General features: G+C 52.8%; 12 protein-coding genes across 12 annotated transcripts; 2 read left to right on the forward strand and 10 right to left on the reverse strand.

Moving 5' to 3' along the window:
* Positions 1 to 1,153: 1,153 nt before the first annotated feature.
* Positions 1,154 to 4,306, reverse strand: N7443_009954 (MCM DNA helicase complex subunit MCM4; the record flags this gene model as incomplete). Its single annotated transcript, XM_056890010.1, has 3 exons — positions 1,154 to 1,744; positions 1,798 to 3,914; positions 3,991 to 4,306. The coding sequence occupies 3 exons, from the start codon at positions 4,304 to 4,306 to the stop codon at positions 1,154 to 1,156; spliced, it is 3,024 nt and encodes a 1,007-aa protein (XP_056736501.1).
* Positions 4,307 to 5,125: 819 nt separating this feature from the next.
* On the forward strand, positions 5,126 to 8,874 carry N7443_009955 (putative DUF221 domain protein; the record flags this gene model as incomplete). Its single annotated transcript, XM_056890011.1, has 3 exons — positions 5,126 to 5,289; positions 5,355 to 7,777; positions 7,832 to 8,874. The coding sequence occupies 3 exons, from the start codon at positions 5,126 to 5,128 to the stop codon at positions 8,872 to 8,874; spliced, it is 3,630 nt and encodes a 1,209-aa protein (XP_056736502.1).
* Positions 8,875 to 9,020: 146 nt separating this feature from the next.
* Positions 9,021 to 10,256, reverse strand: rmt2 (protein-arginine N5-methyltransferase; the record flags this gene model as incomplete). The annotated part of the gene is made up of 1 exon (XM_056890012.1): positions 9,021 to 10,256. One exon carries the CDS (start codon positions 10,254 to 10,256, stop codon positions 9,021 to 9,023), a length of 1,236 nt encoding a protein of 411 aa, XP_056736503.1.
* Positions 10,257 to 10,792: 536 nt separating this feature from the next.
* On the reverse strand, positions 10,793 to 11,878 carry N7443_009957 (prohibitin subunit PHB2; the record flags this gene model as incomplete). Its single annotated transcript, XM_056890013.1, has 4 exons — positions 10,793 to 11,116; positions 11,176 to 11,531; positions 11,591 to 11,659; positions 11,710 to 11,878. 4 exons carry the CDS (start codon positions 11,876 to 11,878, stop codon positions 10,793 to 10,795), a joined length of 918 nt encoding a protein of 305 aa, XP_056736504.1.
* A 156-nt stretch (positions 11,879 to 12,034) lies between these two features.
* N7443_009958 (putative polyadenylation factor subunit CstF64) lies at positions 12,035 to 12,977 on the forward strand (the record flags this gene model as incomplete). Its single annotated transcript, XM_056890014.1, has 2 exons — positions 12,035 to 12,086; positions 12,148 to 12,977. 2 exons carry the CDS (start codon positions 12,035 to 12,037, stop codon positions 12,975 to 12,977), a joined length of 882 nt encoding a protein of 293 aa, XP_056736505.1.
* Positions 12,978 to 14,551: 1,574 nt separating this feature from the next.
* On the reverse strand, positions 14,552 to 15,506 carry N7443_009959 (complex I 24 kDa subunit family protein; the record flags this gene model as incomplete). Its single annotated transcript, XM_056890015.1, has 3 exons — positions 14,552 to 14,944; positions 15,006 to 15,197; positions 15,390 to 15,506. The coding sequence occupies 3 exons, from the start codon at positions 15,504 to 15,506 to the stop codon at positions 14,552 to 14,554; spliced, it is 702 nt and encodes a 233-aa protein (XP_056736506.1).
* Positions 15,507 to 15,840: 334 nt separating this feature from the next.
* On the reverse strand, positions 15,841 to 16,188 carry N7443_009960 (uncharacterized protein; the record flags this gene model as incomplete). The annotated part of the gene is made up of 1 exon (XM_056890016.1): positions 15,841 to 16,188. One exon carries the CDS (start codon positions 16,186 to 16,188, stop codon positions 15,841 to 15,843), a length of 348 nt encoding a protein of 115 aa, XP_056736507.1.
* Positions 16,189 to 16,635: 447 nt separating this feature from the next.
* aah1 (adenosine deaminase) lies at positions 16,636 to 17,697 on the reverse strand (the record flags this gene model as incomplete). The annotated part of the gene is made up of 1 exon (XM_056890017.1): positions 16,636 to 17,697. One exon carries the CDS (start codon positions 17,695 to 17,697, stop codon positions 16,636 to 16,638), a length of 1,062 nt encoding a protein of 353 aa, XP_056736508.1.
* Positions 17,698 to 18,189: 492 nt separating this feature from the next.
* On the reverse strand, positions 18,190 to 19,488 carry N7443_009962 (L-threonylcarbamoyladenylate synthase; the record flags this gene model as incomplete). The annotated part of the gene is made up of 1 exon (XM_056890018.1): positions 18,190 to 19,488. The coding sequence occupies one exon, from the start codon at positions 19,486 to 19,488 to the stop codon at positions 18,190 to 18,192; it is 1,299 nt and encodes a 432-aa protein (XP_056736509.1).
* Positions 19,489 to 20,279: 791 nt separating this feature from the next.
* N7443_009963 (putative DUF814 domain protein) lies at positions 20,280 to 23,673 on the reverse strand (the record flags this gene model as incomplete). The annotated part of the gene is made up of 4 exons (XM_056890019.1): positions 20,280 to 21,831; positions 21,884 to 23,463; positions 23,522 to 23,590; positions 23,641 to 23,673. 4 exons carry the CDS (start codon positions 23,671 to 23,673, stop codon positions 20,280 to 20,282), a joined length of 3,234 nt encoding a protein of 1,077 aa, XP_056736510.1.
* Positions 23,674 to 24,173: 500 nt separating this feature from the next.
* Positions 24,174 to 24,839, reverse strand: N7443_009964 (coatomer subunit zeta; the record flags this gene model as incomplete). The annotated part of the gene is made up of 1 exon (XM_056890020.1): positions 24,174 to 24,839. The coding sequence occupies one exon, from the start codon at positions 24,837 to 24,839 to the stop codon at positions 24,174 to 24,176; it is 666 nt and encodes a 221-aa protein (XP_056736511.1).
* Positions 24,840 to 25,398: 559 nt separating this feature from the next.
* On the reverse strand, positions 25,399 to 27,400 carry N7443_009965 (uncharacterized protein; the record flags this gene model as incomplete). The annotated part of the gene is made up of 2 exons (XM_056890021.1): positions 25,399 to 26,699; positions 26,755 to 27,400. The coding sequence occupies 2 exons, from the start codon at positions 27,398 to 27,400 to the stop codon at positions 25,399 to 25,401; spliced, it is 1,947 nt and encodes a 648-aa protein (XP_056736512.1).
* Between the last annotated feature and the right edge of the window lie 14 nt (positions 27,401 to 27,414).

Raw genomic sequence — 27,414 nt, forward strand, 5'->3', positions numbered from 1 at the left:
GAATTGAGCCGAATGGATGCTTTATCGGTCGCTGCCCGAGAACGGTCAAGTTCAACCTCTGGGGGCCCGCTCGTTTCCAGAATACTAGGGTTACTTACTAGGGCGCTCGCGTAGGAGCTCGTGAAGTTATAGCTATATACGCCGAAAATACCAGGTCGTACAAAGTGCAACGATTTTGGATTTTGGATTTTTTTATTTGGCATGGAACTGCGCATCGTTGCACCACGAAGCGCATTGATTGGACGATGCGTCAGTAGCTCGCAGTTCTGCTGAGTCATCACTGCGGGTCGTTCAACCAGTCACTGCGCTCAATGCCGCACGTGCTGCGCTATCTCCCGACACTACGCTTGGTACAATACGCTTAGTTCTTTTTGATATGATATGATTCATGTGGTCCTCCATCGAAATGAGGCGCTTTTGACTGTTTCCATGAGCTCATCGACGGTTGTGCTTCCACGTGCAAAACCGACTTACTCCTACATATCCCTATAGAGTCTCTTGATGATCATCGTGGTCCTCCTCGGTATCAGTAGCTCGTTACGAGACCCATGCGGGTGTGGTGGGTATCAGCGGGAAAGTGTGGACCTGACAGGCAACTGGCTCTTTTCCTATAACGGTCCCGGAGTCCCGAGTCTAGACAGAAAAATTGGATATCCATCGGTACCCAATTGTAGGCTGTAAGATGGACGTTGAGAATTTGTAAAAATCACCTCAAACAAGTCCCCCGAATGGAAAGGTGCTGGCAGGGATTGTCCCAAATTTCCCTAGTGAAACGGGGGCGAGGCATATCCATCCATGGCCCACTAGATCGGACGGAGAAGCCCGAGTGGGGGGAAGAGAAGTGATGGGAGAGGATACAGATACTTACTTTTTAGCCGAAATTACTTCAATTCACATTCCCACATTCCGTTGGGTAGGTACCCTTACTCTATCGACTACCAAAGCGGAAAGACCTCACGCGACATCTCGGAACCTGGATTTCATAGATTTCACTGAGAGAATGAAAATAAAACAAAAAAAAAAAATAGATAATGCAGCCCTCCAACTCCAATTAACACCTGCAAACCCAGGCGGGGAAGCAATGACATGCATCCTCGGATCATTGCATCGTGGAATAAAATTGTAGAAATAGGAAGAGGATGAATCGGCATGATCAGGACATGCCGAGCGCGGCACGGCGGATACTCCGTCGAACGCCCTCGCCCAAAACGTGCACCGCACCCTCCGCCTCCAACGAACGAACAGCATCGCCAAACTGGTTATGATCGATTGCCGTGTCGCTGTGCTCTCCCATGTCGCGGAACAACTCGGACCACCGAACAGCAGTACCGCTAACACCACCCCGCTCATCAAGGCGAGCCAGCACGGCGCGCTTAAGGTCCTCGCGCATGCGACGCTCACTTGCACTGGTTCCCTCAGTCAACAGACCCATGTCGATCAGGCCCGTGCGTGAGTCGGTCGCGGCTTGCTTAATGGCAGAGCGAATCAGACGCACGGCTTCTTCGACATCGGCGGTTGTCACCTGGGAGGATAGGCGCATACGGGCATGAGCCTCGGAAAGTCGAATCATGGATTCCAGCTGTCGGGTGGTGGCTGTGATGCGGCGCTCTTGGGTACGGATATCGTCACCCAATTGACGCATGGCAACATAGGCGTCGGTGAGGGCCTTTCCGGCCTCGGGGGTCAGGACAGGGTTGATCTGGGTCTTGGCGTAGGTGATGTAGGCAGTAAGGAATTCAATGGGCTAGGGTTGGAATTAATAAACAGAAGTAGATAAAACGGGGTTGGTGGCCTTACCATAATCTCCTCGGAGCTGGCATTCTCCGGAGCATCCTCCAGGTACATGCCGACCAAGTGCTTTGCCAGGCGGCGATCCTCAGTCTCATCAACACGATCAAGCACAAGGTACACCAGATCGAAACGAGAAAGCAGGGTCGGGGGAAGATCGATGTTCTGGGGAACGGGCAGTCTGGGGTTGTAGCGACTGCCAATGGGGTTGGCAGAGGCCAGAATAGAAGTACGGGCGTTGAGAGTTGTGATAATACCGGCCTTGGCAATGGATACGGTCTGCTGCTCCATCACTTCATGGAGCACAGAGCGGGTTGCGTCGTTCATCTTGTCGAACTCGTCAATGCAGCAAGTACCGCCATCGGACAAAACCAGGGCACCGGACTCAAGGACCATCTGCTTGGTCTCCGGATCGCGAGTCACATAGGCAGTCAAGCCGACGGCCGAAGAGCCCTTACCACTGGTGTAGACACCACGGGGGGCAATCTTGTGAACGTAGCGCAGCAGCTGCGACTTGGCGGTGGAAGGATCGCCACAGAGGAGAATATTGATATCTCCACGGTAGCGGGGGTTACCACCCTTCTGGAAAGTCTTGTTGGTACCACCAAACAGCTGCAGTAAAATACCCTTCTTCACGTCGTCCATCTCGTAGAGACTGGGAGCCAAGGAGCGGGCCAGCAACTCGTAAACATCCGGGCGAGAGGCAGTGAGCTTGATCTTCTCCTCCTCCTCGGCAGAGATCTTGCGTGCTTGATCGGCCTCAGCAGCCTGCTCAGACATCTCCTGCTCGACGGTGGACACATCGATGCCCATCTTCTTGCGGTCGACCTTCTGAACGTGAAGAACATCGATGTATGTCTTGAAGAGGGCCTTCTGGGAGCGCTGACGAGCACTCACGCGCATCGGGTTACAGCGGAAGATACCTGTCACCTCAACACGATCACCAGCCTTGCAAATGTCCACGAGTTCATCGTACACGCAAAGAGAGACGGAGTGGGGTGTCTGGCCATCAGGAACATTGTCGGGGGTTTCCTGGAGCTTGATAACCTGCTTGTCCGAGAACGAGCATCGGTTATGAATCAGCTGCATCGAGTTTTTCGATTTACAACTATCACGAGGACACATTGTGGGCTCCGCGATACGACCACGGTCAATGTCAACTTGAACACCGAAGCTGCAAACGCTGCAGCGGAAGAAAGCCTCCTTCATGTCGGGGATGATAGGAGTAGTCCGGATGACCAGTCCCTTGATGCTGACGAGCTTATCCATATCAGCCGGGTCGAGGTCCCTCATGTTCACGGTCTGATCAAGGCCGAATGGGAGCACCTTGTACGAAACGGCCTCAACTTCACCAATCAGGTCGGGGACATCAGCTGGTTGGACGATGCCATCGGATGTAAGGATGGACTGGCCGCGGCGGTCGCGAGATTGAGCACCCCGCTGGATCTCAGACCGTAGAACGTCCATCTCCTTGAGGGCCAGATCAACCATCACATCCTTGACAGCCTGATCCATTAGAGGGATGATTTCTTGAGGATATGCGGACAGCTGGTGCCAGAGCTTTAGAGTTAGGGGATACGACTTCAGATTCCGGGCATCTAGGTTGAAAGTCGTCATACCGAGACGGCGCATATCGTTAAGCATGGTGATATACTCGCGCCTCTCTGCCACCGCACCCAAAACCCTCGTCTCATCTTCGGAAGCGCCATCGGCCCACAAGCGGTATTTCGTAGCAAAGTTATACAAGAAGTTTTTGAAAGCGGACATGGAATCCTGGATCGAGATGTTCGTGCCCCAGATAACACGCGAGGAGTTACCGGCGATGGCCTCAGCCTCAGAGGTGCCAGGGTTGATGTTCGAGAACGTGGCATCGGAGCGGGGGACATTATCTTCAGAGGGGATGCCATTGGCACCGACGAAAACTCGGTTGCGGCGAGCAGGAGTTGATCCAAAACCACCGGAGTGAAGATCGCTTCGACGAGGAGCAGCCCGGCGACCGTGGCTGGGCGATACAAATAGCGCGCTGCTTTCACTCAGAGCATCGGAGCGGATGTCAGAACGAATATCTGTTCGGCCGTAACCAGGGGCGGGGCTCGAGCTGGCAATGTAATTGATAGGGGATGAGTCTGTGGAAAAGTCAGATTCAATGCATCCGAATCAATTCTAATGTGCAGCATTGAATGCTCTTTTTCTGCAACATACCTCGAATGCCGCTTTGAACAGCGCGAGGGGTTCTATCCCCATCATCAACTTGTGAGCTAGCTTCGTCCATGCGAACATCGGGAGTCTCAGCATCTCGGCGTCCTCTGATGGGCGATGATTGGTAGGCCATCGGCGAGGATGATAGACCATTTCCTTCAGCGGTCAGTTGTCTGGCAGCGCGGGGAGTGGCTTGGCGAGTCGGGCTGCTAGGGGGTTCACGAGCTGATCGAGTTGATCTTGTTGATCGGGCCGATGAGACCGGCGATGCTGTTGATTGTTTTGAGGAACGAGTCCCCCGCTTTGTCGGTGAAGACATTTTGTGGGTGCGTGAAGAATGGGGGGAGGGCGGGATGGATAGTGTGTTGGAGTCGAGAGGATCCAAAGAAGGGAGCAAAAAGCTTTGCCGGGACGCGAAACGCGACTCACGCGTTAAGTGGTTTCCTCTTTGGGGCTGCGTGTCGATAGCCACAGCACGTGATATATATGTGGCTGGTACTCATGCCTCAGGCTTGAATGACATAGTGTGGTGCATGACATAATCGGCGCCCAATAGCGCAGGCCAATCAGCAAGGTTTCCCCTTTTTTATCAGCTTGTTTACGAGTGGAGTCGGAACAACCCTTGGCAGGACTGAATATCGCACCCATTCGTTTGTGTCCTGCTTTTGTGTCTAAGAAAACTTGCCGCCTGCAGCAAACCCAGAGATAGCACCGAATCGGCTGCCATTCGCCTGAAGCCGCCGGATTCTGCTTGGCTGTTTCACCTGACGCTTGATGTCATTTTACATCCCGATCGGCGATCCAATCATCCCTACAGTTCATTGGTTTGGCGGGGAGCTAGCGCAGCCCTGAGCGCCTCCCCAAACACCAGCCACTGTTGTCATTGTGTGACGCTCAAAGCCAGCGGTTATCATCTATCAGCGCTCCACCGCTGATCAACCTTTGTTGTCAACGTTCTTTTTTTGACATCTTTCTTGCCCTATTTCCGTTGAGTTCTGGTCAACTCCCTCTTTCGCAGCACTCAAGTCGACAACGTGCGGGAGAAATTGTGGGATTCTTGTGTCTTATCCCTTTAATATCTTAATCTGAAGGGCCTTGAGTTTCCATCTCTCATATTGTCCTCCCTCTGTCGATCACAATGACGGGTTTGGAGGAAGCGCTGGAGCACGCTGGTGGGAACGGCAAAGCCGACTCGGGTATTTCGATTCAGACCTTTCTAGCGTCGCTGGCGACGGCTACTGTCGTTTTCGTGGTCGAGTTTCTGCTCTTTCTACTACTGAAAGGCAAATTGACCCGCATATAGTGAGTTTCTGCAGTCAATTTTGCCCACTGAAGCATCGAGGGCCACAACTGACCATCACCTATAGTCAGCCGCGAACTTATCTAGTTCCAGATCGAGAACGAACCGAGCCATCACCACCGGGCCTCTTTCGTTGGATTGGCCCGGTGTTTCGAACTTCCAGCTCAGAATTTATCCAGAAATGCGGTCTAGACGCATACTTCTTTCTGCGCTATCTGCGCATGTTACTTAAGATCTTCGTCCCTCTCGGGCTGATGATTATACCCGTCCTGATTCCAATCAACCGTGTTGGTGGGAAGGGCACAAGTCGTAAAAATGCGACGGACTCATCGTCTTCATGGGACGTGACTGGCTTGGACCAGCTGGCCTGGGGAAACGTTAAACCCGAGCATACTAGTCGGTATTGGGCTCACCTTGTCATGGCGGTTCTCGTCATCGTCTATGTCTGCGCCATTTTTTTCGATGAATTGCGAGGCTATATCCGCTTACGACAGGCTTATATGACCTCCCCGCAACATCGACTTCGTGCATCGGCGACCACCGTGTTAGTTACGGCTATTCCGCCTGGTTGGCATGACGTTGACTCCCTCGATTCTCTCTTCGACGTCTTCCCTGGTGGAGTTCGAAACATTTGGATCAATCGCAATTTTGATGACTTGAACGAAAAAGTCAAAGCGCGACAGAAACTCGCGCTCACACTTGAATCCGCCGAGACGGAACTTATCTCCAAGTGCAAAAAGGCCGCGCTGAAGAAAGTGAAGGCCGAGGCAAAAGAATCCGGGAAGAGCAAATCCAAGGCTGAGGTTAAAGAAAAGATAGCCACTGACCAGCGTGCGGCTGAAGTTGCGCTGGGACCCGGTGTCAGTTCTGGTGATCCCCATCAGGCGCACACGCTACGCGACGTTCTTCACCGACAACCCGACAACCACAATCGAAACACGTCTGATGAATCGAGGACCGGCGTAGTGTTTCCACTCGCAGCCGTTGGTGCTGTTGGCCAAGGTGTCGGCAAACTGGGGAAGTCGGTGCTGGGCGGCCTCAAGAAGGTTGAAGTTGGGTTTGACAGCACTTTAACACGGACGGGCGGCTACGTCGACACTATGGAGGACACGGTGCCACCTCGAACCGGCACCAAGCCGCCAAATAATGAAGATTTCCACATCAATGAATTTTCTCTTGAACGTCCTTCCTCCGCCATGAAGCTTCCTACTCCCGAGCCCCCAACTGCCAGCTCTGTGTGTCAAGATACGAAGCAGGCACCGAGGCGTCCGTCTTGGAAGCAGCGGCTATCTTCCCACACCTCGAAATGTTCTGCGCCAGAAGCCGATGAGTATCCTCTTACTGGTCCCGATACACCTGTCGATAATGGACCCCGTCGTGAATCGGCCAAGTCATCTAAGAAGGCTGATAAGAAGAAAGACAATCGGAAAAGTCTCAAAGAGGGTGATAAAGTGGAAGGAGAGCAATATCCTGTCGCTTACAATGAGGACTTTGACAACGAAGACTACGGGGAGCCGATGTGGCAGAGGTACATTCGCCAGAAAGACCGAGACACTCATCGCCTTCCTATCTTTGGGTGGAGTTGGATGCCTTCGCTCTGGCTCATCGGGAAAAAAGTTGATACAATTGACTACTGTCGCAAGGAGCTTGCTAGGCTAAATCTCGAGATCGAGGTCGATCAGCAGCACCCGGAACGATTCCCGCTGATGAACTCGGCATTCATCCAGTTCAACCACCAAGTCGCTGCACACATGGCATGTCAGTCCGTTGCTCACCATCTGCCTAAACAAATGGCACCCCGGGTTGTCGAAATCTCTCCCGACGACGTCATCTGGGACAACATGTCTATCAAGTGGTGGGAACGCTATCTGCGCACCTTCGGTATCATCACCCTGGTTTGTGCCATGGTTGTTGGATGGGCATTCCCTGTTGCCTTCACTGGCCTTCTTTCTCAGTTGACATACCTAGAAGGGGCGTTTCCATTCCTGGCTTGGATCAGCAAGCTGCCGAAATGGTTTATATCTGCTGTTCAGGGTATTCTACCCGCGGCTTGTTTGGCCATCCTGATGGCACTCCTACCCTTGACCCTTCGTTTTCTGTGTCGTACTCAGGGTCTGCACACGGGTATGGAAATTGAACTGACAGTTCAGAACTACTATTTTGCATTTTTGTTTGTCCAGTTGTTCTTGGTTGTCACGATTGCATCCAGTTTCAGTACTATCATCGACAATATCACTAATGTGACCAGCTGGCCGGAAATGTTGGCCAACAATATCCCCAAGTCAAGCAACTACTTCTTCTCCTACATGATTCTTCAGGCTATGTCTGTGAGTGCCGGTGCGCTTGTGCAGATTGTTCATCTGATCAGCTGGTTTATTCTCGCTCCCATCCTGGACAAAACTGCTCGGAAGAAATGGGCTCGGACGACCAACCTCAATCAAATGCATTGGGGTACTTTCTTCCCCATGTACACGACGCTTGCCTCTGTTGGTACGTACAGCCTCCACCTCTTGCTCCAACCCAGGCTTTCTAACAATCTCGCAGGTTTAATCTACTCCGTGGTTGCGCCCTTAATTCTTGTGTTTAATATCATCACATTCAGCTTGTTCTGGTTCGTTTATCGCTACAACACGCTCTACGTTACAAAGTTCCGCTTCGACACCGGCGGTCTTCTATTTCCTCGTGCCATCAATCAGCTCTTCACTGGATTGTATGTTATGGAATTGTGTCTGATCGGCCTCTTCTTCCTGGTCGAGAATGAGAAAGGTGAAGTGGCCTGCAAAGGCCAGGCCATTATCATGATTGTCGTTACGGTTTTGACCATCGGATACCAAATCCTTCTTACCGACGCATTCGGACCTTTAATTCGGTATCTGCCTATCACCTTGGAAGAAGCAGCCGTTCGCCGTGACGCAGAGTTTGAGCGTGCTCAACACGCCCGGCTTGGACTCGCCATTGACGATGGTGAAGAAGAGGATGATCGTCTCGAGAGCCGCCTCGCCAAACAAGAACAGCAAGAACACAACCAGGGCCAGGATGAAGATGAGCGTGGTCGAGATATTGAGTTGAACAACTTGGAGACCGATCGAAGGGCTCAGCTGAATCGCAACAACTCAAGTGGCCTACTTTCGACGCCCCGAAGTGGCACCAAGCGACCTTCGTGGGCCGATCGCTCCCCAAATCGAAAGTCCAAGTTCTTTGGTGTCAATTCAGCCGGCGCCAGCCCAACTATCCAAGCCCTGCGCGAGAAGATGGCACAGGACACGGAGGCCCAAGGGCCTCCTACCAACGCAGTCGGCCATGCCCTATTTGCAGGCATTCATGATGAACTGGAGGATTTGACACCAGATGAACGTGACCAATTGGTGCAACGTGCCTTCCAACACGAAGCTCTCCGTGCCAAGCGCCCAGTCATCTGGATTCCTCGTGATGATTTAGGAGTCAGTGACGACGAGATCTACCGGACACAGCGTTTCAGCAAGCACATCTGGGTGAGTAACGAGTACCAAGCCCTGGACGGCAAATGCCGCACGATCTTCAGTCGCAGTCCGCCAGATTTCTCCGAGATAGACTTGATTCAGTTGTGATCGTTACATATCATAAGCGTTGTTTGTATTCCCCTGTGAAGCGTTTCCCCTAGCGTCGCATATCTCTGTATCATAAAGCGAATCATTTTCCCGAATAAAAGAAGGGAAAGGGTATATCCCGTTGCATCTTATCTTCCGTATCCATCTCAATCCATAAATCGACACAAAGGCAGACGGTAGTTATCAACTACCCAGTACGCTCTCCTCACACCCTCCCACTCGCCCTCCAGCTTGGGAACCGGGATATCCTCCCACTCAACATCAAAGCCCGCCTCGAACAGATCCATCTCCGCAACCTTCTGATAGACATCATAAGAAATCTGCCGATCAGCACCCATCCCATTAAAGAAACCCCACTTCCCCTCCTGCTCCAACAATCCAATAACCTGCTCCGAGAAGAAATCCCGGAAATCAGCATACGATTCCGCAAACGTATCATAGTAGATCGCGTCAAATGTCTCCCCGTTCTCTACAAGAGCAGGCAGAATATCCTGCCACCGGCCCTCATGAATAACAACACCAGGCTTACTATCCCAACCACGCTTCTTCATCTCTGCCACAACATCAGCATGCGCTTCGATAATATGGTGCGACGCAGGCGCCTTCTCCTGCAGGAATCCGTCCACGATTCCCATTCCGTGGCCGATGTTCAGGACCTTCAAGCCCGGGGTCGGGAGGAGCTTTGCGGCAGATTTGCGCATGATCTCGCGCTCCCATTCCATCATGACGCCGTTCTGGTCTGAGTCGAGGATCCGGTCTTGTTCAATAGTAAGATTCGAGTCAAGGTAGCCTCTGTTCGAGACTTGGGGGTTTGCAGGCGCGTCTGTCGGGGCAGTTTCTTGCTCGGAGGCGTCGACGAGCTCGGGGGCTGTCTCGGGCTCTTCTTCCGTCTTCGCTTCTTGTTCCTCATCTTCGTTCTCGTCTTCGGAGAGCTCTTCGTATCCATCCAATCGGTTCATCAGCATTTCGGCGCGCACACCGGCGTCGACGATCAGCTCGTACAGCTCCAATGCGCCGATGCGCCGGGCGAGACAACCCGGGGTCTCATCGTTATTGTCGAGATCATTCCAGATCGCACCTTCCTGGAGGAGAAGCTTGACTGTGGCAATGCCGGACTTCAGCACGTCGGGATCAACGGTAGCGGCGCCGTTGGTCTTGTCGTCTGTTTCGGGCTCGCAGGCAGCGATAGCGGAGTGGAGAGGTGAGTAGCCTGTTTCCGGGTCCTTCACATTGGCTGCGTCAGGAAGCTGGGATTGGGTCCGGACGAGTTGACGCAGCTTTGCGAAATCGTGTTGGGAGGCAGCGAGAAGGATCTCTTGCACGTCAAGGTCGACGTCGATCTGTGTGAAGGTGATCTGGGGGTCTTCGGTGGGCTCGGCCATGGTGGTGGTTTTCTGAGGTGGGATTGTTAGCAGCTGCGTATCTTTGACACTCCCAGAGTTGACTGATCGATCTCATCGATAGTGAATTGAATACTCACCAAGGCTGTCTGTCTGTGTCGTTGTGAAGCTCAAAAGTGGCGGATAAAAAAAAATGTTGGTGGAGCCCCGCTCGCCGCTCTTGTCCCCGCGTCGAAATATATCATGACGTTACCAGACCAGCTAGTTAACACCCGTAGACATGAGTTGAACCTCAGATTTGACCTTGAAACGTTGAAATGTTACCTGCCCAACATTCGTTCAATCTGTTTTCTCTTAGCGCGAGAATTACCATTGCCTAGGTTTCCATTGATGCTTTAGGGTGAACAGTAGCTCGCATCTTGACTACAATCAATCTTAGATCTGGAATGATATATCATACATAGGTAGTGTTACGACCTCGATAGCCCTGGAAGTTGAAAAGAGAAGAGACCGCATTTGGATGCTCCTAGAAAGCTATTTGTACATGATTCCACAACCCTGCGCCTGATTAATGTAGCTTATTTGCCCTCCTCGGTCGATGCGTTGACGTTCAAGCCCAGACCCTGGTTGTCGAGATACAGCTTGTTACGGCCACCGTTCTCTTGGATAATAGCGGCAATCTGTCGGGCGTTTTCAATCTTACGCAGCTCGATATAACTCTTGCTCTTCTTGATCGCGTCACCAATCAGCTCGGCTGAGCGGGCTTCACCCTGTGCGCGGACAATGAAGGCCTGCTTCTCTTGACGGGCCTTGTCAACCAGGAAGGCAGCACGCTGAGCATCCTGCTGAGCGACTTGCTTGGCCTCGACGGCAGCGGTGAATTCGGGGGAGAAAGTCAAGTGCTGCGGAGAAGGCCGGAGTTAGCGGAGCACATCTTGAATGATCCAAATGCAGCACTTACAGTCAAGGAAACATCATCCAGAGCAATGTTGAAGCGCGCAGCACGGCGGGCCAGGTTCTCGCGGACCAGGCGGGCAACGTTCTCACGCTGAGTGATCAGCTGGCTGGCGTTGAACTGAGCCACGACACTCTTCAACACTTCGTTCACGATCGAAGGAAGCACACGTTCGTCGAAGTCTTGACCGAGAGTACGGTAAATTTGAGGAAGAGCGTCGATGCGGGGTTTCGACAGAACACGGCAGGTGATGTTGACCATCTGCAAATCCTTGGTGCCGGTCAAGGAGGCAATGTTGCGGGGTTTGGCGCGGACATCGTAGATAATGGGGGTCTCGAACCAGGGGATACGGATGTGAGTACCTGCGATTGTTCCGAATCATCAGTAATAGCTCATTCCAGCTCCTTGAAAGATGTTTTACCTTCGCTGTAGATTTCCTTCTTCACACCACTCAGTCGCGAGTACTTGATAGCGCGGTGACCACCGTCAACTGTACAGACTGTTAGTAAGATCCAGATTTCAGTGGGCGCTCGTACATACCGTTGAAAAGCGAATTTGAGACTGCCCAGGTGCCGACACCGAGAAGCACCAAACCAGCCAAACCCATGCCGCCGCCACGGCCACCTCCGGGGATGCCGCCAAAGTTACCCTTGCGCTTTTGCAGCATGAGCTGCACGCGCTCCCAGGCCTCCCGTTGATTCTGAGACATGATGTGAGCGTGGTGATGGATCTGAAAAGATGGTGGATGAAGACGGGACGTCAAGAGAAGGTGATGTAGTTGGCGGTGAGTAAAGTCCGGCAGAATGTCTCTTTCGCGCTTCATTCGACTTTCATCCTTGTAACGCCATCATTCCTCATCGCAGCTATGGCGCCTGATCGTACGGGAAAGAGTGTGTTCCTGGGGAACATCCCCTACAGTGAGTACCCTTCTATCGTGTCTCTTACTGGTCCCATTGGCGCAATACTGATCATCCGCAGATCTCACGGAGGAGCAAGTCAAAGACATTCTCAGCACGGCTGGCACCGTCACCAAGTTCCGCCTGATGATGAACCCCGAGACCGGCAAACCCAAGGGATATGGATTCGCTGATTTTGCCGATGCCGATGCAGCAGCTTCAGCTGTCCGCAATCTCAATGACTACGAAATCATGGGCCGCAAAATCCGCGTTGATTGGCCTCACAACAACGAGAAGGATTCTGTGCCCACAGACTATCCTGAAGAATTGCAGCCTATGGCCCAAGATTCGACTCCCCAGCTTCAGCAGATTCCCGGGTCTGCGCCGTTGCCCCCCCTTCCTCCAGGCGTTGATGTGCCCCCTCACCTCGACTGCCCTAACGCCATCTCTCACACTCTCGCCTCTCTCCCTCCCAACCAGCTCCTCGATGTCCTCACACAGATGAAGTCTCTCGCCGTGGCCGACCCCGCACGCGCAACTGAGCTCCTACGTCAAGCTCCCCAACTCGCATACGCAATCTTCCAGGCGCTTCTGCTCATGAACCTCGTGGAGTATCAGCTGCTCGGCTCCATCGTCGAGCAAGCGGCCCAGCCAGCTCCAGTCCAGCAACCCGCACAACAGTTCCAACAGCCATATGGTGTGCCCGGTCAGATCGGTACCCCGCCTGTCGCAGGAACACCATTCGCCCCTCCCCCGCCTCAAGCCGCCGCACCTCAAGGTGTGCCCAACCAAGATGAGCTTTTGCAGCAAGTTCTGAGCATGCCCCAAGCAGCTATCGATTCCTTGCCTCCGATGGAGCGCAGCCAGATCATGCTGCTTCGTCAGCAGCTTATGCAGGGCGGCATGCGGTAGTTATGATGTCTACCTCTTGCTGAGTCCTTGATCTTGTGGCCCATCTTGGCGCCCTGCTGCGAATAAGCTGCATTTGGCACGGCCTCACAATTCCCATCATGTTTCATAGTTTTCACTGGCGAAGGGCGGCGCAACTGGAGTGATTTACTTGTTTTTCATTTTGCATACCAGCTTCAAGGTGGAATCCAGCTGTACTTTAGAACCAGGATAATCCATGTTACTTTTTACAACTTTTCAGTCCCTTCCCATGTAGTCTGTGTCTTCGACTTATCCTGAATTTCCAGAAATGACGTATAGTGTTGTGTCATTGGCTTAGAGGAAAGATGGCATACTTATACTTGTCAGGAGTATACCGTGCCTGCAGTTGACTAGACACTATGGAATACTCCCCATGGCTATAATCAGCCCATGCTATCACTTAGGTTCATGATAGGACATAGGGTAGGTACGGTCTTCCTCGAGTTAGAAAGACCAGGTGCCCTGTGATAACTTCACAAATCCGCTTTCGAAGAAGACTACGTGTTTATCTGCTGCCTATGGTCCCATTCAGTGACTAGTCATTAAACGCCTTGCGCTCTAGAGAAAGAGGAGGAATCATCCAGGAGCAAGTGTCCTCGATATGCGCCCGGATAAAACAAGCGCCGACAGCTGCCGAAGCCCTAACTTTCAAACGACATCTCTACAGCCTATTCGAAACCAGCTAGTGGAAACCCGGGTTTGCAGCCGGTTCATATTTTAAAATAGAGTATAGTATGGTTATACTTTGATATTAGGTAGCTGATTCATAAATGTCCTGTTCTGCAGACATTATGTAGGTTCGTGTGCCATCGCTGAAGCATCATGAAGAAGCTTTAGCGATTTGAACCTTCACAACTCGTACATGAGTCGTGGGACTCGACGAGTCTGCAGGGAGTGAGTATGAGCTTTATTGTTGGTGCTTTATTCACATTTTACCCTGAAGGCACGCGGGCATCTTCTCAGAGGTCCAACACTGTCCGTAAGGGGCGTAGCAGCACTCGTTCCTGGGCATGAGGCCGCTTCATGTATTCTATCAGCTTATTCCACTATTGTGATACTAGGCTTACTATGACTTCATACATCTAATTTCACCTCTCAGTGTTGTCCTTTCCACTAGATAGGGAGTTATGGAAAGCTCGTGGCTGCTGACGTTGAGCATTGTCTCCATTTTACGAATCTAGGTTGGTCATAGTGCCTGCTGATTGCCACTGACTAGGTCTGGGCTTGCGCAGTCAAAGCTGAGTAGGACTCCCAAGACAAAGAAGAGATCAAAGAACATCCGATGCATCAAATTCAAGGATCCCCATGATGAAACCAAAGAAATTTGCGATTTAATGCCGATAGTAACTCAGCCCAATTTGCTTGATGCTCCTATGACAAAGCTAGGAGCCACATACTGTACACGGTAGAAAAAAAAAAAAAAGACACCCTAATTGATCATGATGGAGGGTGCCAAGCACCTCTATTTTTCCTTCGCAGCCCTTGTGTCCTCAAAGGGCGGCATGGACTTTACCATTTCTGAAGAGAAAACACGCACATCATCTTATTCACATCCTTTATTGCTGGGGCTGATCCAGAGCACCGTCCTTGCGCATCATGATCTCGGGGTTCCACTCGGGGACTTCCTTAAGGTTGGTGAGGCCGGCGCTGTTCTCGCAGGTATCACGGCCGGTCATGGGGCCGGGGGCAGGAACCTTGGTGGCGTTGCCAGTGGCGCTGGCAGAGTCTTTCAAGGCAGTGAGAAGAGACTTGATGGACTCGGGAGTCAAGTCCTCATAGTAGTCGTCATTAATCTGGACCATGGGAGCATTGACGCAGGCACCCAGGCACTCGACCTCGATGTAGGTGAAGAGCCCGTCCTCGGTGGTGTGGCCGGGGGTGATTCCGAGGTGCTCGTTGATGGCCTTGACGATAGCGTCGGAGCCGCAGCCGCCGAGCTGGCAGGGGGTCTAAAGGATACCATTGTCAGAGAAGGTCCTGTAGACGTTTTTTTTCAAGCGGAAGTCTTACCGTAGTGCAGATCTGGAGGAAGTACTTGCCAACAGGCTCACGGTTGTACATTGTGTAGAAGGTTGCGACTTCGTAAACACGCATGGGGGGCATCTCGAGCATGCGAGCAACCTCGTTCATTACGCTGATGCTGGTGAAGCCATGCTGGCGCTGGCCAAGGTCGAGCAGAGGCATAACGGCGGCCTTCTTGTACTGGGGGGGTAGCGCTTAAGGATCTCATCGACGAGGGTGAGGTTCTGCTCGGAGAACTTGAATGGAAGGGACAGATTGTTGTGGGGCTTGTTGCGGTGCTATTGAAGCCGTGCTGTTAGTCAATTGACCTTCTTTCTGCCGTCTGGTCGCATTGCCGTGACCCGTGGCCGAGGGGTTCAAAAGGATGCATACCACTGAGAGGGTGTCACTGAGCCGTTGGGGAGCGGCGGAAAAGGGTCTGTATTGAGAAATGGGGAATTGGCGCAGCACCCGGCTGGCCCGTGTAACAGATGAGAGCTTCGACGCCATGGCTGGAGGAGTTATGCGCAACAGACGGGGATGAAGTTGGAGAGGAGAATGACGGATCGAGTTGGCGAGGCGTTTTGCGGGTGTCCAGCCAATCAGAATCGACAGATTACTCCCGCCTTACAAAACATTCTTCTCCGTTCATCGCAACTTCGTCCATGCAATTAGGCCCTAATTGTCTACATTACCTATTCGCTGAAGCTATTGCGGTCCTTGAGGGCGTGTCTCTTCTTCTTTTTCCAAGAATGAAGATGATCGCCTCCGCGACATCTGCCATTGATGTCCCTGCTACATAACCACCATCATTCAGCCAATACCCTGTCCACTAATTAAACAGCTACACATTCTCCATGCGATAAACCTCATACGCAACCTCCTCATACGGATGCGCCCGTACCAGTTCCTCTACTGCCTTCAGCATCAGGTCGTGCCCGATGCACATAACCTCGATTCTAAGCTCCTCGACCTGTTCAACTTCCCCAACAGCCCCAATCGCAGGGTTCGCACCATCTCCAGGAAGAAACTGGCCAGTTCCGTGACTCTGGAAGCAGCACTTGGTGTATTTGCCGCCAGGGAAAGAGCCTGCGCCCACTGCGAAGATTGCTTCTTTGCAAGCATCGGCATTCTCGGTTGGGACGAAGAAGACCAGTTTGTAGCGGTCGGGTACGGTCGATGCTGTAGACATGGTTCTGTAGTTGGTGAAAGATTGGAGCGCGATGGAATCCTTTGCATCAAGCTTGAGGCTTGATATTTGGGATGGATATGACGTTCGAAGTACTGCCCTGGACGAGGGGCGGAGGTTGTAACTGGCTCCTCGGCTGAAGGCCCGTTGTTGAGATATAGACCGGGCAGCTTCCCAGACGCTAGTGCTTCATCGGGGCATCCAGTTCAAAAAGTGCAAACTGAACGTAGATGTGAGCCTGTGAGACGTGGACCGGAACTGCCAGGATTACCAGGCCATCTATGTTATGCCTCAGGCATCAATGAGAATCCACAAATTGAAGAAAGTAGACCGGGAATAACGAACAGCACATTCCCTATATCGATTGTGTCGAAAGTTGAGAAAAATGATATACACAAATGTTGAATCACAGGGTATCAGACACCAAGCACCACACTCCAAATCACCTATTTATACAGCAGGCATATACTTCTTCACATGAGTCTCAATGCGCTCCAACAACTCCGCCTTGCGCTCATTCGGGATCCAGCTCTCCTGAACACTGTTCTCAGCAATGATACGCCACTCCAGAACAGACAACTTGTGCGCCTCCTGCACAGCGCAGTAATTGTCGAGAATGTAGCCTCCGAAGTAGGCCGGGTCATCACTGTTGATAGAGAACTTGACACCAGCCTGGAGGAACCTCCGAATGGGAACCTCCTCCACCTTCTTCACACAGCGCAAGCGTACATTCGAAAGAGGGCAGACAGTGAGAAGAATACCCTCCTCGGCAACACGCTTCATCAGCGCCGGATCCTCAATCAGCCGAATACCGTGATCAATACGCCGAGCACCAAGTTCCAGCGCAACACTAATATGAGAGGGGTCTCCCTCCTCACCAGCATGCGCAGTAAGCGGGATACCACGCGCCTTCGCATCCGCGTACTGAGCACGGTACATATCCTTAGGCGGGCCAACCTCGGTAGAAGACCACCCGAGACCATGGACAACACCCGCCTGGAAATGGCCACTAGCGAGGAAGTTCTCGTAAACCTTCTGCGCCGAATCAACAGGCAGATGGCGAACAAAGCACAAAATCAGCCTGGTGCTCATACCCAACTCCCGCTCAGCACGCTTGCAGCCCTCCGAGAATCCCTCCGCGATAGTCTCATAGGGAATCCCGCGGTCCTCGTGGACCTGGGGATCGAAGAAGACCTCCGCGTGGTGGACGCCGTCGGCATGGGCCTTGGAGAAATACCACCAGGCCAAATCGGCGAAATCGGCCTTGTTGCACAGAACCGCCATGCCTTGGAAGTAAAAGGAGAGGAAGTCATCGAGCGAGGTGAAGTGTTCGTAGCGCGCGCTCAGGGAGGCAATGGATGCGTAGGCCGGGTTGGTCGCAGCGGGCAATTCGATACCATTGCGCTGGGCGAGCTCGAAGATGAGCTCGGGGCTCATGCAGCCTTCTAAGTGGACATGGTGTTCACACTTGGGCAGGCCGTGGATGAATTCGTGCAGATCGGATTGACACATTGTGGAGGATACCGGGATGGGGGGGGGGGGGGGGGGAGGTATAAGAAGCAAGACTTTTGTTTCTCAATTGTAAAAGGCGCGGACGAGGCTACATATACAGGATGACAGAATGGGGCTGTTTTCACCGGAACCCAGATCCTAAACCATCTCCGATCCTCCCAAGTCCCGAGGTTGGAAGTTTTTCCTGATTGAGCGGGGCAGTGGCTCTGATTTCCCCGTCTTATCTCGCCCACGTTGTGAAAATTTTGGCTGCCAGGCACACCGATAAGCTTTGACCGTGGGTCGGAGGTCCCCGACCCATGAATCCTTTCGTTTTCACACTAGAGGAAACGTTAATGCGACTAAGGATGAATTGGAAAGTCCAAGAGGGGTATGGTTGGGCATCGACGTAAATATTCATCTGGTATTGCCCCTCTCCAAACTCTATTCTCGACTCCCCCGCACATCCAATGGAGCAAAGAAATACGTAATATCATTCATATTTGATGGGTTCTAAGCCTTCATCTCCGTTCCGGCCGCTTTCCGTAACCGATTCATGACTGCCGCTGCCAAGTCGCCGTCTTTGTCGGATATCCCCTCCACGTAGATCACGTCGACGTCGCACTCATCTAGCGCGCGCAGCGCAGCAAAGAGTCCGTGTGCAATAGAGACTGTGTCGGAGCCGAGGTGGTAATCGTAGGCTAACTTGGTCCGCCGAGTCGGGCTGCCAGTCTCCTGCACTGGCAGAGGGAAGCTAAGCAGGTTCTCAATGGCGGCGTCGACAGGCTTAAGACCCTCGGCCAGGAGACTGTCGGATGCAAGGCCCAATCCCTGCTTCCAGAGGCGGGTACGCACGATGCCGATGTTGTGCGCGTGGATGGCAGTGTCATGTAGATCATTCTGTACGTGACGAGTCACACCGGCCGGGTTTGACCCCGCTTCGAAGAGAACGACACGAGCTTTCGGCGAGTAATGGCGGTACTTCATGCCGGGGGCGCGGGGGATTTCCTTCACATCCAGCTTTCCGTCGTTGTAGGCTAATGTGACGTTCTCCCAGCCTGCGCACTCGCGCAGCTCTTCAATGCCGATGCCGCCTGGGCGTAAGATGGCCGGTGTGTCGCATAGTCCGTCTACAACAGTACTCTCGACACCCACGCCGGACGGGCCGCCATCAAGTACGAGCTCAATACGGCCATGCAGATCATGATAAACATGCTGCGCAGTTGTAGGAGAAGGCTTGGTCGACGCATTAGCCGAAGGCGCGGCGAGCGGACGTCCCGTCGCGTGGATGAGCAGACGCGCCAAAGGCGAAGCCGGCATACGCGCGCCAAAAGTGGTCAAGTTCGAGGTGACCTCTGGAGCCAGCTCAGATCCAGAGGGATTGGGGAGAATGATTGTCAACGGGCCCGGCCAGAAACGATCGATGAGGGGACTGTAGATCGCGGGGATAGAGACGCGCCGTGTCTTGGTTGCGCTAGGGCTGACTGGGTTTTCCGGGTTGAGAAGACGATTCAGCATGGACAGAGAATCAACGTGAACGATCAACGGGTTATCAGAAGGCCGCTGCTTCGCGCGGTAAATCCCCTGAACGGCAGCGCTACGAGTTGCATCGGCACCAAGGCCATATACCGTCTCTGTTGGGAATGCAACGGGGACATCACTAGAGCGAAGGATCTGAGCCGCCTCTTCGATAGCCTTGGATTCAGGCGTTTCGTTCTTGCGTTCGTCCGCCCACCACTCAGCCAGAGACCGGTCTCCCGGTCCTTGGTTCAGTCGCTGGACGGAGACAACCCGTGTTTCATTTCCGGTCATTGTGGTGAAATATCTAGCAAGCCTGCGCTGACTGCAGCCAGCGAGAGCGCGGGGGAGCAGCAATTTGATATGTAAAGGTCGGAAGAATGACGCAGCTGTCGTCCGCACACGCAATCGGGTTCGGGGCTAGGAGAGGCGTCAACGGCGAAGGGGCCCGAGTCACTACCAAGTGAGCGCTGGTTCGGGCAGATGTAGAGTATGTCGGATCGGGGGTTTAGGACATACGGTCGACGATCATCTCGTGTCCTATCCGATGCAGCCTGAGCGTCTTATCGGAGACGCAGAAAAAACGTGGATCGCCAATTCAGACCATGACGTCGGATGACTCAGCACGTTGGGCACGAACATCTGTGCCATGAGATCAGAGGAAGTGATAACTAGAGGGATGATCCTGGTATAGAGATTGAAAAGGGGCGGATTTGAAACAGAGATGATCTTATATTGTGGGGTTGTGCCTCGTCATACTTTGCCAGGGGTGCTCAGCCCTGCCGACAGGAGGGGGGGTTCTGATCTGCCCAAATAATATCCAAGGTGGCGCTTGTTTATATTTGCAGTTGTAAAGTTGTAACTCGAAACTATCCGGAATCGCCTTTTTATCGGTTGCACTGGCTCCATAAAGGCACTGGAAAATCTATAGGCTTGTCACAGGTGAAAATTGAAGAAATCTACAAATTTGACAATGCATATCCTGAAGATGGTGCAAATATATACTTGAGCTTGGCACCATCCATCAAACCTAAAAAAAATTAAAGCTGAAAAAAAGCTTTATTTCGTCTATCTTGTAATAAAGCTCATTTCTTCTTACTACCCTTGCCACGTCCACCACCACCCTTGGGGCCGCCCTTGCCCTTACCCTTATCACCACCACCGGCACCACCAGCCGCACTTCCCGGAGTCATGATGCGAACCTTGCCCACAGGCATGCTGTTGATGATCTCGGTATCCTTCCAGCCCTTGATGAGCTCACCTTCCCGCGCACGCAGCTTTTCAGCATCAGCGCGAGGAATACCAGCATCCTCGGCATGATCCTTCTTGACCTTGCCGGTGGTAGTCTCATGGACCCAACGGCCAACGATCTCCTTCACGGCCTTGCCCTTCTTGACAGCACCAGGCTGAAGCTTTACCTTGTACTTGTACCGACCAAGAGCACCCCAGGGCGCACAGACGGCAATAGCACCAAGGATCTCATCGTCCGGAGTAGGAGTGCCGACAAGGGCGGGAATCCAGCTCAGGTCTGCGGCTTCAGCTGCCGCGGTTTCGGGATCGTAGTCATCGGTGCCTTTTTCAGTAAATTGGGCATGGCGTTTCTGCTCGGCTTGAGCAGCTCGTTCATGCTGGGCTCGGCGCCGCAGCCTAGTCGCCTCGGCCTCACGGTCCCGTTGGGCTTTGGCTTCGGCAGCTTCGGCAGCCTTGGCTTTGCCCTTGTTATTACCAAGGAGGCGAAGAGCTAGTTCGCGTTCTTCAGCGTCCTGTTGAGCGTACTTCGCTGCAGCACGCTTCTCCTTGGCTTTCTTGCCTCGGGTTGGTGCGATGCGAGGAGCAGCTGGTTCTGCCGGACGGTCGAGTGGCTTGCCCTGACGCAGAGTGCGTCGCTCTCGCGCCGAGAGCTTCTGCTCTTGCTGAGGAGCTGTAGAATCTTGACCAGTGGTAGATTCATCCTCTGCTGGCCCATCCTCTTCCGCATCATCCTTAGGCAATGGATCCTCCTCCGCCTCTTCTTCGGACTCGGACTCAGAAACATGAGACGGGATCTCCTGACGAGCCGGAAGCTCGGACTCGCCTCTTTGAAGGGGGTTCATGGCAGGTGCCTTGTCCTCATCTTCTTCGTCTTCATCCTCTTCTCCAGACTCATCGTCCTGTTGTGTCTCTTTTCCGGTCTCTGTAGTAGGCTCAGGCGTCGACTCTTCCGTCGGCTCCTCAGTGGAGGTCTCCGCGGTAACATCGGAGATCTCGAAATGCTGCTTGTGGTTCTTGACACTCTCTTGGCTAACCTGGAAAAGGACAGCGAATCCCAGAACAAGCTGCGAGGGCGCCAAGAAGTTCTTCTCGCCCTTAATTTGGAAATCACCAACAGGGAGAATTCCGCCACCGACCTCGGCGACCTTGGACACCTGATTCGGGTGTACCCAGTAGGCGGACATGACCGCCTTTGATTCCCAGGCTGTTGAAGTCGCGACACAAAGAATGCCTGCCTGGGAAAGGGTACTGGGAGGAATCGGGGCGTCTGCTGTTCGATTCTTGACGACGATAGGCAGCGCGTCCTTCAGGTCAGCGTGAATGAACACATCGCCCTTTTTCAGATACTGTCGGTAAAGCAGTTCACCCTGCATGGCATCACGAGCACTGTAAGATGGAGTTAGACATGATAAAGAGGAGGCAAGAATGGGATGCATACCCAATAACAAGATAGCCTTCGGAAGATATGAAGAATATGAACTTTTCAAACCAGAATGGCTCGCGTGCGTGGCGCAGAACTTGTTTCTCCTGCTTCAGACCCTTCTTGAGGTCTGCTGTAACCTTCTTCTCATGGCTCTTGAGAGCCTTCTCGGAAGACTGTAGCGTTCTTTGCTGCTTGTCGGATGCAGTCTTTTTCTGCTCATAGTACTGTGTCGCATTGGCCCAAGGAGTGAGACTCAGATCAATATCGATCTTGAACATCCTGTCGTTAGCATCGGCCTGCTTCTGGCGCTCCAACTCTTCATTGTCAGAGTCAGAGTCAGATTCATCGCTGGAGTCCATTTCTTCTTCTTCCTCCTCTTCCTCCCCGGCTTCTCCGAGAAGCAGGGTGACAGTGTTCTCATGTAGTTTAAGAGGAAGCTTGATGATCTGAGCGACAGGGTTTCCTCGGCCTTGTTCCATCTCAATAAGACGATCAATTTCACCCCAATCCATTCCCTGAGCCACAAGACCATTCACGGCGTCCATCGCTTCCTGGACACGATACATATTGTCCTGTATAGCGTCGGCCTTGCGAATATGAAGCTCCTGTGCATCCTTGAGCGCGTCAATTCGCTTCCGATGCTCATCTCGCACAGCTTCTAGCTTGCGCTTAGCCGCCTCCTCTTTCTCTGTAAGCCTTGACTCAAGCCGCTGGGACTCTAGAGACGAGAAATACTCATCGACTGTCGCATTGAAGCGCTCAAACTCCAGAATCGTGATATCAGGCTTGCCCTCAAACTGACGAGGTCTGAACGGATGGAAATCTTCGTATAGAAGGCCAGGAGCCTTGGAAGCACTTTCGCCCTCGGCCGGAGCCCGAGTGTCTGCCCTTGCGACAATATAGCCAGGGTGGCTATCACCAGTGTTGAAGCTGTTCGAAACTCGCTGAGCCTCTTCCAGCGTTTCAAAAACTTGCTTCAGGGCAGATTCATCGCCCAGAACCTGGTCAAGCGGCATCGCCGGATCAAGCTCCTTGATGGCAAACGCATGATCTAGCAAAAGTGGAGGATATTCTGGGAATCCCTGCGACAGAGCCTTTCGCAAGACGTCGGTGTTCTTCTTCTTCTTGGATTTCTTAGGCGCATTGCTCTCCTGGGAAAACAATGCCTGCGCCTTTTCCAAGGTCTCCTTCACACGGTCCGCGGTGATGTCAGGAACCCCGTTGTAATTCTGCTTATTCGTCACGTTATATTTGATGTTAAGCTTGGCCTCCTCTCCTTCCACGGCAGAAACCTGTCGGAATAGTGCGATGATGGTGTACTCGCGATCGGTGAGAATTATGTTGCCGCCGGCGAAGAACTCAAGAAATAAGTGGTAGGCGCCATCACTGAAAGAGATGTTGATGACACGATCTGTTCCAATCTGATCGATGCCCGTAATGCGACGCGATTTTATGAACTTGCGCAAGCGTGTCACGAAGGGCGAAGGAGCGGTCGCGGCTGTGCGGTCGTACTGAGTGACATGAGTGCGGAAACCGGAGTCGACGATGAGTTGGCGCTTGTGGTCCGGCTTCGCAAGCTTGAATAAGAAGATGCGCTAGGGAATCGCAATTAGCTGCAGCTCGGCTTCTCCGCATTTGAGGAATCGAACATACCGAAGACAAGTCGTAGATGTTGGACACCCGGAGGTTGACCAGCTCCGCGGCCAGCTCCTGCGTGATGACCTGAGGCTGGTGAGTGTCTTGTTTCTTGTGAGTGGTTTCCTGGATTTTACCTTGACGTCTAGCGACGAGAACCTCTGCTTCATCGTGGACAGGGAAGTTGCAGGAGAAATAAATTTTCGAGCGTGACGTATGCGGGGCAGGAACCAAGTCGGAGTCTCGTTCAGGAAGCCGCTTACCAACTAGACTCTCTTGGGGTCTAGAATACGCTATACACAATTATGTTATACGACTATATCTAATGGGTTCACTGGGTTTACTAGCTTTACTCAAAACTTTGGTATCGGGATTCGTCTTTTTCATTGCAGTCATCAGCGTACCAGCCATGGGAATATTAGCTCGAGACAATGTCTCGAGACCGCACGGGCAAAGCGCTTTTTTGCAGGATGCACAAAGAGAAGCACGCAAATATCTATGTCCTCAATCCCTGGAATAGCGAGGTTGGACCAAAAAACAAATTAAAGAAAACCATATCACGCCAGGACCAGCCAGGAAAGAACGAAACGTAAAAGACAAGATGGAATGCTCCATAAGGCAGGAATCATAATGCAGGCCTCGAAACCCCCTAGACAAGGCAATTGACTCTTTACATCTGCCGCAAGCCCTCGGCGAGACGGCGCTTGCCGAACTCCCACGCATTCATCAGACCCTGCTCGGAGAGGTCGATGTTCTTCATGTTGGGTGCATCGGCGGCGGGGGCACGGCTGACGCGCGAGGCGATCATGACGGGGTCGGTTTCGAGGATGATTCCGTCATCAATGATCTCGTCAATAGTGAGGGAAACAAGGTCGTAATTCTCGACGATGGTACGCTTGTCGGTGGCGCCCCTGTTGAATATCTTCGTTAGCTCCAAATTCCCACATCCTAAGCTTAAGTCTGGAGCATACTTGAACAGAATTCCCATAGCATCACGCATGGACAGAACCACGTTGTACAGCAAGACCTCGTTCTCCTCGGCGCTTCCCACCACGTAGAGCATCACATCGCTCTCCATCTTGAACACCACAATGCGGTTATCGTACAAGATCACATCGCTGGTGGACTTGTTGGTCTTCTCGAGCAGACCCTTCTCGAATGCCTTCTGCTCCTTGACGGTAGGGTAGGGGTTGGCGCCCGGGTAATCCGTCGAGTTGGGCGCAGTGCCGGCGGGGGGATGGGGTGCCGAGAAGTATTTGGCAAGGATGCGGGACCCGTCGTCCGCGGACATGATGAGAACCGCATTCACGGAGAAGAGGGATAGAGAGCCAGGCATGATGAAATTATTTTTTTATGTTTGTTGGAGCAATTGGCGGAAGGAACTCGATTGTTGATGCGCGCAGGAGCCAGTCTGGCCGCTGGCGGAGTCGCACTAATGTTGTTCCGTGGGTTAGAGTATGTGACAGCGCAACTAAAGAAATCGAAGCTTTGGACATAACATTTCCTAATGTTTCACGGGATCTGAATTCTAGAGAATAATTTATATCTATCAAAGTTGTATTCGTCGAGTTAAACTAAAATGGTGCAATGGGATGGGTATAGGGTTATCTACAGGTCAACTGGGAAGTCACGGGGCTGTCGAACAATACACTGGTTCAAAGGGGAGATTAGGGAAAAGGGAACACAAAGCACTGCAACAACAGATACGTAATCATGACAGTGGACAAAGAAAATAACAATGAAATTCACATAGTGCATCATATCAACACGATAACCTCGCTCGATTTCGAGCCTTTCATTCCATGACATGACCGCGTTATGTGTATCACAAAGGGGTATGATAAAAGACAATTTCGAAATCACATCAAATCATCCAACCTTAGAGCCAGATGCAACTAAGACTGTGGAGGTGGCGGCGGGGGTGGTTGCTGCTGCTCGTCCGAGACAGGGCGGTTAAACCAGCCGGGAATCCAGCTCGCACGGTTCGCTTTCTTTCGCGCAACTTCTTCCTCTTCAAGCTTGGCAGCATCATTAACCAGACGCAGAGGACGCAGCTTGTTCTGTGTCATCACTGCACCGGTGTAGTTGTTCATGCCACTGCTCGATCGAGGAGGGCTAGAGGTTGCTCCAGTAGAAGCAGTGTCGCCGGGTGCATCGCTTGTGACACTGGGCGAGCTGCTTCGTCCAGCGCGGTCGGGCTGGCTGGTCAATGAGGGTGCGCGACTTGTGCCGGAGAAGTAGCTAGCTGCTCCTGAGAACATACTCTGGCGGGATCCCGGCCCCATAGCGGTTGGGCTGATGGGCCCGCCGCTGTTACGCCCTCCGCGGTACATTTGAGTGACAACGGACGCCGCCGCGGGATCTACCTGTTCAGAGCGCGCACGGCGATGAGTGGCTCTCACAGACCCAGCTCGATTGAACGGGATGCTGGGTGCAGTCTCCGGGTTCTCGTTGGCAGAGGGCAGAGGAACCGCGGGCGGGGGCATCATGCTGGCTGGGCGGGACCTGGGGATGGGGCGAGTCTGTGGGCCGGCGACCACCGACTTGGCCCGCTGCAGGAGTGATTGAGACGGCGCGTCATCCTTCTCCGGAGGAGTGGGAGGCAGTTCTTTCTCACTGCCGGCCTTGGAATCAGTTTTGCCTTCATCATCATTGCGGTCCAAAACGTGTTCGAAACCATCATGCTGGAGAACGCGGCTAATGATACGCTCGATGTAGAGTGTAAGGGCCTTATTTTGATCCCTGAGAACCTTGAGATCGCCTCCATCCGGCTTGCGATTTGCGTCTGTCTCAGGTGATTCATCCACAGACTCGAGTTCATCTGCTAGAGAACCTAGGCCACCTCGAGACTCCTTCTCGGGGTGGGCATATTGCATGAAGTCACCCTTAGTGAAGTCACCAGTGAGGGTCTTTTCGCTGAGAAGAAGTTGGTAGCTTTCATTGTCTTCCATGAGACGAGCATTCGCCACACGAGCGTCCAAAAGCTCCTTCTCCAAATCGCGCTGTCGACCGCCACCTTTGTTCTCCATCTCGACAAGCTTGATTTGCGACTCGGCTAATTCAAGGCGCAAAGACTCAATGAGCTTATCTTTCTGGAGAAGGAGGTTGGAGTTGTTACGAGAGGGGCTGCGTTCGATTTGTGATAATGGGGCGAATTGGCCATCCACGTCTGGAGAGGCTCGATTGCGGAAACTGGCTGTAGATAGTGTTAGCGTATATTCTTCAGAAAGATTGAACAAGAAAGCACATACAAGATCGGGAAACTTGACGCTCGCCCTCAACATTGACGGGCATGCTCTTCTGCGCAACCGACTCCTTCAACCGTTGGATAGTCGCCTGCAACTCTTCTTCTCGGCTGGTCTGCTGCTCCTTCTCCTGCAGCATGGCGTTTCGCTCCGATTCATAATTTTGCTCCAGATCCCTGATCTGTCGAGTTTGATCCCGAATCTCGCCACTGAGTGCTTCGATCCGAGTGTCTCGCTCATGCGTAGAGTCTTCTAGCTTGCTCTGTTCGCTAACGGCTTCGTCCAGGCGCATTTGGAGAACGCCTAGTTGTTTCTGGTATTGTTCGGAGGCTGTCTCGGCTTTCTGCAGCTGCTCCCGCAGCTCCTCGATCAAGGCGGCATTCTGCGCCTTTGCCTCCTCTTCGGAGGGGTCGTTATTGATGCGTGGGACGTTCGACATGCTGAGATTGGATCGCCCGCGAGTTCTTGCAGCAGCGCGCGCGGAGACTGGCGTGGAACCTCTTAGGGATGGGGAGCGGTTGAGACCGTTTGTCGCAGTGCTGGGCGAACGTGCATGCCCTCGTGTGGTGGACCCGTTGGTTGAGGGCGGATCTGCGGCCGATGATTTGCTGGAACTGACGGGGGTTCCAGGCTTGCGAGGCGTTGCTGACATCTTACAGGGTCCCG

The sequence above is a fragment of the Penicillium atrosanguineum genome (assembly GCF_028827265.1).
Source record: "Penicillium atrosanguineum strain IBT 20685 chromosome Unknown utg000008l_segment0_segment0, whole genome shotgun sequence".
Taxonomy (NCBI): Eukaryota; Fungi; Ascomycota; class Eurotiomycetes; order Eurotiales; family Aspergillaceae; genus Penicillium; species Penicillium atrosanguineum.